Below are 11952 nucleotides of genomic sequence, written 5' to 3' on the forward strand. Positions count from 1 at the left end.
AAAAAAAAAAAAAAAACATGCTCACTGCAGGAGCAGCGATTGGGGCCTCTGGGTGCTCATGGCAGAGCCCCCTCATACAGTGCAGGGCAGCAGGGGTTGTCCCCTGCCAGGCACCTGCGTGGCAGTGTGCAGGTGCAGTGTGGCTCGGCAGGGTGCCACGCTATGTCCTGGAGCTGGGGCGGCTCCATGTGTCAGCTGGAGCTCTGGTTTGGTTCCCTAGCTCTCTGATCACTTCCCCCAGCTCTTCCCAGGGGACATGGCCCCTGGATCTGCATGCAGGGCTTCAGCAGGGTGCTGCTGCCACATGGGGAAATAGGCTAGAGCCACCATCCAGACAGCAGTCTGCTGTCATCCCGCATTATCTGGGGGCCTGGAGAACTGAGGGCCAGATCAGGGACCTGGGGAATTGAACCAGGAACTGGGGGAATATTCAGGGACCTTAACATTCCCCCAGCCCCTGGTTCGATTTCCCCAGGGAGCTGGGGAGGCTTCACGTGTCAGCCAGAGCCCAGCACTGTTCAGCCCCAGCTCTCAGACAGTGCGCATCTCCCAGCAGTGGGGCTCTGCCACGAGTGCCCAGAGGCCCCAGTTGCTGCTCGTGCAGCCAGTGAGTGTTTGACTTTGCTTTTTTTTAAGTGCTGGGGCTGGATGGGGGATGGGGCAAGGCAGAGCAGCCATGGGGGCTTCTCCCGCAGCTCCCTCCACCTGGGGAGAGGCAGGCACAGCTGGAGGAGCTGTGAGAGAACCTGCAGCCGCCTGGCTGTGCCTGCCTCTACGCGGCCAATCTGAATCTTCCAAAGCTTATTCAGCCGAATCAAATTGGGACAGTGATCCAAATAGAATCACTGTCCTCCAAGTCAGCCAAATCTGAATTGAATACTTCCCTATTCACACAGGCCTAAGAATCAGCACTGAGATAGATAGCTATCTTTTTTGTTGTTATTTCCCTTTCCCCCCCTTTATTCCTCCCAGCTAAAACGTAATGTCTAGCTTTTGATAGATTTTTCTTGTGGTGCTTCTCCAAAATAAGTGTTATGAGATCCTGATTACTACTTTGGTTACTTGCATTCTCTGAAGTAATTCCATAAAAGAGCTTGTGTTTTGGTGTTAGTAGAAAATGATCACACGCTTTTGTCCTCCAGCTGCTAATATCATCATCCAGACTGAGCCTCCAATTCCCATGATAAATAACAGCAATGTAACAAGAGTGGTGCTTGAACCAGATAGCAGGAAAAGACCACCAGGTAGCATGGAAGGGCCATCTGTAAAGAAACCCTGGATTGGAAAGTAAGTATTGTTAAGGACAGCCACGGATTGATCTAGGATTTTGGAAAAGGGGTAGAGGGGGAACAGGCTGGCCCTTCAGGAATGGCTGCAGACCCTTTTTAACCCAGTACACACCCCTACCACGGGTGGGCAGATCATACTACAGCAGGAGCAGCAGCTGGGGACTTCTCTGAGTCCCCAAAACAGGTAAAACTAGATTTTGGTAATTTGTGGACAAGTTCCTTCCATTTACATTGCATATAATATTTGATCTCTAGTCTCAGTTTTTCATTTAAATTGTGTTTTGAGTTTGTTTTCCAGCATTATTATGGAAGGCATGTAAATGTTATGATCAATAGACTGTTAACTAGCAAATGTGAATGGATGCAAGTAAGCCCACCTCGAATGTTACCTTGTCTCCTCTAGGCAAACCAATAACAACCAGAATAAACCAGGATTTCTGAAAAAGAATCAGTATACAAACACCAAATTGGAAGTTCGTAAAATCCCTCCTGAGTTAAATAATATTACACGACTCAATGAGCACTTCAGTAAATTTGGAACCATTGTCAACATTCAGGTAAATACAAGGCTTTTTAAAGATCCCTTTAAAAATGATCATATGGCTAGACTGTAACACTGGAAAAGTTAGGACGGCTATATGGATATACTGCGAGCATAATAGTGTTGTCTGGCATACCCTGCTTTACTTTCTCCCCTCTGTTATAGTATTGCACTGGCTTCTAGCTCCAGGCAGAAAACTGGGAGGAAGTCTTGGCAAGTGGGGGAGTTGAGCAATAAAATTAAGCTATCTTATCTTCCTGAGTGCTATATATCTTATTTTGCCTTGTATATCACTTTTTTTAAAAACAAAGATCCTTTCTGTTTTGTACGATGATCCTATGGCAGTTCCTGAAGATCAAAATTTTATCCTAGTACCTTTCACCAAAGTTTGTGCCGGTTTATTGCTATGTCCCCTAAAGGCAGCTGCAACTAGTGTTCTGTGGGATAATCTGGAGTGAAAAGCACCATGTAAATGAAATATTCTTAGTTGCATGGCTAAATTTTTACTAAAGTCTTCTACTGTTTGCCTGGGAAAGAAATGTGGCCTTCAGACCATCTTCATCTGGAAAACTGAATATGTAGGACCTCTGAAAATATGTCTACTGTTTTAGAGTTTGAAGTGTGTAAGACTTTGGTTCAAAAGGTAGTTTAGATTTCTCAGTTAAGTTTTGCTTACCCTGGTAGGGATTTGCCTTCCTTCAAAAGTAGCATGTGTAAAACTCATTGCCATCTGAACAAAACTGGAATATGAAAATGAAATAACTTGAAAACTTAAATTGAATATCTTTCTTCCTCTCCCCCCCCACCCCCCAATTTATCCAGTAGAACTGGGAGGGCATTCTCTGAGTATAGACTAAACCTTTTTCTTGCATGGCAGTAACTTTGAGTCTTTGGCCAGAATTCTTCCCATTTCTGTAATCTTTAATAGTGTCTACAACACTGTATATTTACTTCTTGCGTGCAAACACTGCTGTTCCACAGAAGTTTAGAAAAGTATTGTGGGGGGAGTGCCTGTTATACAGTGCTATCATGATATAGTGCTATCATTGTTGCTTCTACCTGCAGCTATTGTTGTCCTCTGCCTCTTGGTGGTACTGTGTTTGTACATAAGTGAAAGGTCCTGTTGTATGTGTATTTTGTTTTTCTGCATAATTGTCAGAGGATACCTTGGCTTTGACCTTAAAAGCATACTGGGCACAATTGACTGTAGTTGACTCTTGGAAATTCTACCCCCCACCCTTCTGGAATAATGTAAAAGGGTTTTGCAGTGTGTCAGGTGACTCATTTCCTATGAAATATAGATTTGATAATCAATTGTATATCCTGAACTTGTTTTTCTCAGGTTGCTTTCCAAAATGATCCTGAAGCCGCTCTAATTCAGTACTTAAGCAATGATGAGGCCAGAAAGGCCATTTCTAGCACAGAGGCAGTTTTAAACAATCGGTTTATAAGAGTGCTGTGGCATAGGGAAAATGAGCAGCAGCCATCGTTACAGCAGCAGCAGCCACCACAGTCTCTTCATCACCAGCTTCATCCTCACCCTCAGAGTTTGACTTCACAGCCTCCAGCTGTGACGGTACATAGCAATGTTTCAAAGGTATTGTGCTTTCACACCAAATCAATGCTTTGTGACTAGTTTGATAAAGGAAGCAGTCAAGATCAGTAGTATGTGCTTCTAAAATGCAGACTATTTGTTCTTTTCCTTTTTTTTAATGTCTGCTGATATGTAGGTGATGACTAAACCACTGGCATCTGGTGCCTATGTCCTTAATAAAGTTTCAGTTAAACGTCGCCTTGGAGTAGTTGGTGGAAACCAGACTGACCTGAACCAGTCAAGTTCTATTGCAGAAGATTCTCAGGTATGAGAGACAGACTAGCGTTAGACTGGTGACTTTGGCCTATTGGTTAGAAGAGAGGTGTTAAACTCACCCTGCCATCTGACCCAGATACAGACTTTAGGGTTCCTCAGAGTCCACATCCAGACCCAGTGGCATCAGGGCAGGTGATGGGAAGCAGTGGTGGTACAAGCAGTGCTATGTCAAAAGACACTTGACACTTTCCCCCTGCTACCAAAGCCCATCTCCAGTGGACCTATAGCCCCAAATTGAGGGAAGGTCCACACCCACCCCCAAATTCCTATGCTCATCAAAAGTCCCACAAGCCACATATTTGTCACCACTGGGTTAGAGCCATGAACCAGAAGGTTGGACTTATGGGTTTTTATTCCTGGCTTTTTATTTCTTCCATTAATACTCTGTGTGGCATCACAGTTACTTAAGCTGGAAGAACAGAGGTTATTTAGAAAACTGGGTTAATTTTTTTGAGAAATAATTGTCAGATCTTAGTTTAAATGGAGGTCTGATAACGCTAGCTATTGGAAGGCCTCTTCAGTATTTGCTTAACAAATACCCATTTATATATTCTGTTGGTTTTTAGTGATGGGATTTCCCTGCTTTTTAGTGATGGGATTTCCCTGTTTGCTCATTGGCTATGTTGATCTGTAGCATTTTGGGAACTTATTTGTGTAACAAAAATATGTAAGTGCTTCATATGGCTCTGAAGAAATTTTTATCCAGTTGAGTTGCACTTACATTGTGGTGCAGTATACACTCCTGGCAAACAAAAGATATACAATTTGTGGGGAAGGAACTGCAAGCTATTGCCTTTTTAAATTTCTGAGTAGAGAGCGTAGTATTCAAATGCTAAAGTAACGTAATTACAATGTTGCCAAGTCTCATGAATTTTGGCATTGTTCTTAAAGTCTATGCTTGGGGAATGTGAAAAACTTAGCTCTGTCTTTTTTTATATATATATATCACGCACACATACCCCCACTTGGAAAGTGTACAGTTAAAGAACAATGCCAAAAATCATGAGAGTTGGCAATACTGTGTTTAGTTGCAAGTCTAGGTAGTAGGAGAATAATATCAAAGGAACTAGGACCCAAGTAAGAATTTTGGCTGCGCCAGAGAAGGGCACTTGTTGTCAAATGAATTTTAACAGGAATTCAAGTCCTGTGCTTGTGAGCAGAGCAACCCTTTTATAGTGATGGCTGTATACATGCAAATATATTAAATGTCAGTCTTTTAAAAATTGTCACATCACACAAAGCTTCAGATACTTAAAAGGGTTTGTCAGTTGCAAGCTTAAATGAGAACACTTTTTAAAGTAACATACTCTTTAAAACCTGATCTTGGCCTTATCTTGTTTACTTCAATGTTTTATTTTCAGACATTTCCTACTTCTACAAGCCATACAAAGATGATTTATAGTTCTTCAAATCTGAAGACCTCTATGAAACCTGGTGCTGGATCAAAATCTCATGATGTGCAAGAGGCTCTCAAAAAGAAGCAGGTAACTCCTATGTGTGTTTGTTCAACTGAGCTAACAGAGGTCCTTTGTAAATAAAGACACCTAAGGTATCATTCAACTCCAGCTTAGTTTTTTTCTGTTCAGTAACATGTAGCAGAAACAGCGTGTCTTGATGTAGTCTCCTTCCCTCCCCCCACTCCCTCCCATCGGTTTTTCAAATGGATGTCTTGCAGTGGAATAATGTAGTTGAGCAAGGGAAAGTCTAGGAGTATTCCTCATTCCCTCCTAACGTTCCTTCCAACTTACCCTTTACTGTAAAGAGCATATAAGACAGCATACTGGTTTATCACATAGATCTTAATTCATCTCCTACAGCTTCTACATCTGTATTTTTAAAAACACAGTATGAAATATCTGAACACTTTAAAGGAGCTGGTGTTAGATTACTGTGCTTGACCCACCGTGGCTATATTTAGGATTATAGTAATTTCAAGATAAGACAAATCTGTTCCCCTGTCCATTGCAATATTGTCTCCCTCTGCAAGAAGTGCCTGGTATTAAACTGATACTAGACATGATCTCACGCAAGAATAAGTGGTATGGTTTGATTTATTCTTCCAATTCATAAATAATGTGTGCTTGCTGTACTGAAAGCATCTCTGTCTCATTTAGGAGGCAATGAAGTTACAACAAGATATGAGGAAAAAGAAGCAGGAGATGTTGGAGAAGCAAATAGAATACCAGAAGGTAAGTCTGGATGTATTCCAACTGTTGGATTCTGATTCTAGGAGGCACCAAAAATTTTTCAGTGGTTTCTTTTCTTGTCTGAATTGCATCCTTACTCTAGTGTTCTTTTAATATGTAGATGTTGATATCCAAACTGGAAAAGAACAAAGCTATGAAACCAGAGGAGAGGGCAGAGATAATGAAGACCTTAAATGAACTAACAGAAAAGATCTCTCAGTTAAAAGATGAATTAAAAACTTCATCTACTGCCTCCACACCATCAAAACTAAAGAGCAAAACAGAGGTATGTGTTGCAGGAAACGCTGTCCTATCCTGCCCTTCTACCGATTTCTAATGCCTAATTGATTTCTGAAAGAAAAACATTTTATTTGGTAAACTGGGTTGGGAAAAAGCAATCTTCACGTTGCCTTTCTCCCCTCCATTTTTGAGTAAAAGATTGCTTTAGAAAGCTCCTTCAGAAAGCTGACAAAGTAACAAGTTGCTCTGAATTGTTTAATTGTTCTTTTTAATTTTATTCTTTGGCTCTTGAATAACTTATTATATAGTTGGATCCTGTTAATAAAAAAAACTAAGAGAAATCTTTTTAATAATATCTGATGGTTGAATATCTTTCAGAACTTTGTATGTTGGATATATAATGAACAAAAGCTCTATTAGCAAGGACAAAGTATGTCTTATCAGTACAAGGCCAGATTGCTAGTGAGAAAATCTACTGTAGTGGTACTCCAACAAACAGTAAAGGCTTCCTTGAAGCATGTATTATACATATGTAAGCCCCATATGTTACTTGACCCTGGTTCTTACCAAATACATATAAACATACCCCACACAGGAGTTCTTGTTCCAGTTTGGAAGTAGAGAAATCTCTGCTTTTCAAAATGGAATGTCACATTCCTCCATTAACCATTATCATTGGGTTTGGAGAGGAATATAGATACTATTGGATTTACTGCGCATTCATTTCTTAAGATTATTGCTAAAATCAGTGGATTGAGGCATTTAGAAGTGGGATATAAATGCTGCCTCTTCTCCTTTTTGTTTTTTAGGCACAGAAGGAAATTTTAGATGCAGAACTAGACTTGCACAAAAGATTGTCATCTGGAGAAGACACAACAGAGTTGAGGAAAAAGCTCAATCAACTCCAGGTTGAAGTGAGTCTGAAAGGAGTGTGCTGCTTTAGAGTTGCTAACTTCATGTTTGTGTAACGTGAAGCTTTTAACTACCATGGAAGCTGAAAATAGCTTTGCTCATTATATACCTTTCTCTTTAACAGGCTGCCCGTTTAGGTATCTTGCCTGTAGGTCGAGGAAAAGTGATGTCTGCTCAGGGTAGAGGAAGAGGACGAGGTCGTGGTGGGAGAGGAAGGGGCATGTTGAATCACATGGTGGTGGATCACCGTCCCAAAGCACTAACTGTTGGGGGCTTTGTTGAAGAAGAGAAAGATGAGTTGTTACAACACTTTTCTGTAAGTGTGTCGTGTCGTAAGAAACTTACGCCAAGTCTTGCACTTGATTTTATGGGTTCTTCTCTTAATGGAACAAGTAATCATCCCTCCCCACCATTTCTTACCACTTTGAAGTTACGAGTTAATGAAACAATATGTGGCTTTGGCTTCTTTGGATTACTAAATTTAACGCTACTACTAAGTCTTCTGCCCTGGAGTTTTAACTGCTTTGGTTCAGTACATGCGTTATAACTAATACATCTCTCAAATTCATGCTTTTATTTACAGCCTGTTATTTCTAAATAAAAAATGTTACTATAGGTGTTACTTTAAATGTTTCAGAATTATAGGGGTGTGTGTGTAGACACGAAACGAAGCAGGTAGGGAAACTAATTTTGTTCTTTTTCTGTTTACTAGATACGTTGCTGTCTACCTTGTGTTAGGATCTTTGGAAACAAAGATTTAGAAAGATGAAAAATTTGTACCAGGCTATTATCGTTTGTGGCTGGTGTGTGATCCATTAGCCTTCTCTTGCCCAAGATGTTTTGTCATGCAAAGCAGTAATTCCTTACATTTTGAGTAACTGATCCAATAATAGCAGCCTTGGCATCATCACAGAGAAAAATTATATAGAAGACTTAGGAGCTACTGGCAACTTTATCTGTACCTACAATTTTTATCATTTTACTGCTCTTATTGACAGTTGAGTTTTGGCTTCGCTATTCAAGTTGTTACAACTATTTCCAAGAAGCTTGGTGGCTTTTAAATAAAATGTATTCTTTGCCTACAACTACTATTTAGGCTAAGATTCAGAAAATGCTTTCACTGACTGTAGATACTTTTGGTTTTGAGGATTGATACAATAGGGACAGTTCTAAATTGCTCTTACTGCAGTGGGACTGTTTGTACAAATCCACTTTGATTTTTAATATTTCAAACCAGTATTGCTATCAGTCATTCAGGGAGAAGGTTAGTTATATGCTGCAAACATCTGACATCTGAATTGATCAATCTTCTGCTTTCCAGTAGAATACTGTGGAGCACATATAGTTAGGGAAGGTGTGCTTCTCTTGGGAGATTAATAAGTTATTTAATGAGCTTCAGAAGGAATTGCTTTGCAGTACTAAAGAGGAAAGTGACTTGATGGATGTGGATAAAGCTGCTTACAAATATTCATATTTGTCTCTTGATAACAAAGCTTGGGATTATGTGGCATTGTTGAATGATACAGGCAGTATATCCTCTTCCAACAAAAAGCCATATTTAATATGCCTTTGAATAGGACCATGCTAAGAAATGCTGCTGTGCTATGTCTTACTAGCTCTTCATTATAATGATTTGGATCCGTGAAATTCGTGTTCACAGTGTGTATGTGTGTATTTCACAGAAATTTGGAGATATAGAAGACCTCCAAGAAGAGGAGTCTCCTTTAAGTGTTGTTCTAACATTCAAGTCCCGCTCAGAAGCTGAAAATGTAAGTAGAGTATTAGAAACTTCTGTGGTTTTAAAAACTTAGCATGATCACTAAACATTCCTGGTAAATTTTGCTTCAGAGAAATGATTTGTACCATATTCATGCAGTTCAGTTAAGATGGGTTTTTGTTGCTACTAATAATACAGTAGTTTTAACAGTGTGAAGGTGCAAATCTTCAGCGTGATGGGCTTCTGGCCAAGTACATTTTGAGCCCTATTGCTCTCTCTAGGTTGTCCCACATACATATAGTAATCCAGCAAATTAGGGACTGAGTGAAGATGCTGCTTAGGATTACTCTTAAGTGGGAGGTGGCTGTAGTATAATCCTTGAGGTGTTTGGTGCTTTTAAAAGGGTTCTCCTTTCCAGTGCATGTAAGATAGTATGCTGTTGGTTGATTTGTTTTTGCTTTTACTCTCAATAATCCTGTGTTAATTCACTCACAAAAAACGTGCATAAAATATAATTTAGGCTGCTAACCAAGGATCAAAGTTCAAAGACCGAAGGCTACAGATATCATGGCACAAACCCAAGGTACCTTCTGTGTCCACAGAAATTGAGGAGGAGGAATCCAAGGAAGAGGTACTGCAATAATACCTTTTCTCCCCTTTTCATAGAACGGTGATGACTGAAGGAAAGGGGGGAAAGTGGGTTTTGATAATATACAAAACGTTTAGGGATTTTCTTCTGTTTTTGAGGGAACCTTGTAAAGATAAATCTTCTTGGCAGAATTCAGTCATTCTGAAACTGTGCGTACATGCAAATACATGCATGCATATACATCCTGAAGAGAGCGGTATTGGTCTTTAATCGGACAGTGTGCATGCTTATGTAAATGATGAAGAAAAAATCATTTGGGTTCTCATTATACTCATTAAACATTTATTGTTACCATGTCAAAAGTTCTGATGAGAATGAATTAGTACATTTTCTAGTGTCTGAATTTAGATGCTTGTCATCTTGTTCTGTTTTCCCCCAAATGCTTATGTTTTTTGATGGAAAGCACCTTAAATCTTCCTTTATTTTCAGAATTTTTTTCTACTGTCCATTGCCGCCTTGTCTTCATGATGTGGCAAAGTGTTGTGTGTTTTGTTGTTTTGATTAAAAATTGTGTTGCCTCAAATATTATTATTTTGACATTTTAAATAACTAGATATTTGAAGTTACCAAAATTCCACTTCAAATGTTAGACTGAAACAGTGGGATACAAGGAATTCATTTCTTTCAGGGTGCAGGCAAATATAACCATTATACTGATACTAAATTTATAAGCTGTTCCTATATAACTGTTTTCCTTCTGTATTAATGTAAGTCGAGTTAAACAGCTGTAACTTTTAAATCTGTTTTGCTCATATTTAAAGTTTTATAATGATTTAGCTCACTTACACTGGCATTGAAATGCTGATATAACAGTTAAACAAGAACACTTTATGTGCACTCCTGAGCCTTAGTTTTTTGGGATGAATACACAATGTATCAAGTACCAGGCAAACGGGAGAACATCTTTTGGGCAGTGAAACTGCACGAAGTACTTCATAAGCCACACGTGCTTCCTCAAAATAACATATCCTGAACAAAGCAGCATCTGCATTGCATGCTTTCTTTTTGCCTCTTGACCAAAGTTTGTGAGAGAGGGAAATATTGAGCTATTATTAAGTAGAATTTAAAAGGGATATTGTCAAAATGTAGGGATCCATCTAAATCGCAGCGGAAGTTCACAGCGATACCTTTAATCTTTTTCTTTTTGTTGTGTTTCCCCCCTCCATGCTGCTGAGTGTCTTAGAGGCAAAAAACCTCTTGGCCACTCCGCTGTTTGGGGGGTGGGGGGGAAGGCGCAGTAAAAAGAGCGAGATTAAAGATGCTGCTGCACCATGCTTTACACCTTATTTAGGTAGGTCCCTATCAATAACTTGTCTTAATTAGCATTAATTTTAAATGTTTTAGTTTATATTTGCAGTGTTCTTGAACTCTTCTCTAAGAGAAAGTGTTCATTTTTTGTGCATGCCTGCAAAAGAGACTATTCAGTAGCAACTGGAAGACCAGCACCTGAAATAAGATACTGCTTTGCATAGATTTGCCTCTTGCAGATAGTGCATTGCTACCTCTAAAATGAGACTGCTTTTTATCTTCATTCAGGAGACCGAAACCTCAGATTTATTTTTGCATGAAGATGATGATGACGACGATGAAGATGAAGACGAATCCCGTTCTTGGAGAAGATGAAACTTGGTGTTGGAATTGTATATTTTTAGGAATATAGTTTAAACTACAACTTTTTAAAATTTATTTAAGAAAGTTGATGAGCCAAAAAATTTTATGTTCATTTCTTTTCAAAATACAGTAGATTTAAAGTAAGAGCAAGCTTGCTATATAAACGTCATACTTCGCTGTGATACTAAGTTAGCCAAAGGCCCAATGACTTTTTAGAGTTAAAAAGATCACCATTGGTGTTTGTCCTCCTTTAAAAACAATGTTTTCAATTCTTCTTTTCAAGCCACCTGTATTACTTAGTTTTTTATGTGATTGATTTATTAGTATGTAACTGAAAGGAAGAATAGGTTTTATTTAGAATATTATGGGGTCAGAAGAGAGCTACGTAAAAAAAAATGTTTTCATTAAATATCAAAATTGCCTCATTTGCTCACCTGAAAGGGGTAGTATTTTATTACATGTTGAGTCAGTTATCAGAAATATTTGTTGGAATTCACTTGATTCAAGATCTGTCTTGAAGGGTCATGTGTAATTTCAGTCCAGAAAGCTCAACTTTTCTATAGTTTGTCTTCTGTTTATGCATGTGTTCACAAGGGTATTCATACAACACTGCTCAATATTAGTTCACTGTATATCATTTTAGATCTTGTTTCGCTGAAATGTCAACAATGACACCTGAGATTTGAGTAATTGAAATATCGTTTCCATGCTTTCACTTCAAGTGTCTATTTCCTCATACACTTTGAATGCAAGGTTCAAAATTGATCTAGGCTGTTACTTTATTGCATTGTCAGTATTGTTAAAATTAATTTTGTAGAGGTTTTTCTTGGGTTTTTTGATAACCAACCATTAGAATCCTTGTCTGTGAGCATGGGAGGCCTTGGGCTTTTTGTTCCCTTTCTCTCTTCCTCCCCCCCCCCCCCCCCCCCCCCCCCCC

The 11952-nt window shown here is 39.2% G+C and overlaps 1 protein-coding gene across 1 annotated transcript in view; it reads left to right on the forward strand.

Annotated features, from left to right (window-relative positions):
* RBM27 (RNA binding motif protein 27) overlaps positions 1-11400 on the forward strand; it is a 33149-nt gene extending 21749 nt beyond the window's left edge. The window contains exons 10-21 of the mRNA XM_019506373.1: positions 1143-1287; positions 1693-1846; positions 3173-3427; positions 3561-3689; positions 5062-5184; positions 5815-5889; positions 6008-6172; positions 6936-7040; positions 7163-7354; positions 8721-8807; positions 9276-9386; positions 10941-11400. Coding sequence (XP_019361918.1) covers positions 1143-1287; positions 1693-1846; positions 3173-3427; positions 3561-3689; positions 5062-5184; positions 5815-5889; positions 6008-6172; positions 6936-7040; positions 7163-7354; positions 8721-8807; positions 9276-9386; positions 10941-11027 — 1628 coding nt within the window. The 3' untranslated portion in view covers positions 11028-11400. The remainder of the gene's footprint in view (positions 1-1142; positions 1288-1692; positions 1847-3172; positions 3428-3560; positions 3690-5061; positions 5185-5814; positions 5890-6007; positions 6173-6935; positions 7041-7162; positions 7355-8720; positions 8808-9275; positions 9387-10940) is intronic.
* Positions 11401-11952: the final 552 nt, after the last annotated feature.

This window comes from Gavialis gangeticus, unplaced genomic scaffold (genome assembly GCF_001723915.1).
Source record: "Gavialis gangeticus isolate Ggan-Ray unplaced genomic scaffold, GavGan_comp1, whole genome shotgun sequence".
NCBI classification, from domain to species: Eukaryota; Metazoa; Chordata; order Crocodylia; family Gavialidae; genus Gavialis; species Gavialis gangeticus.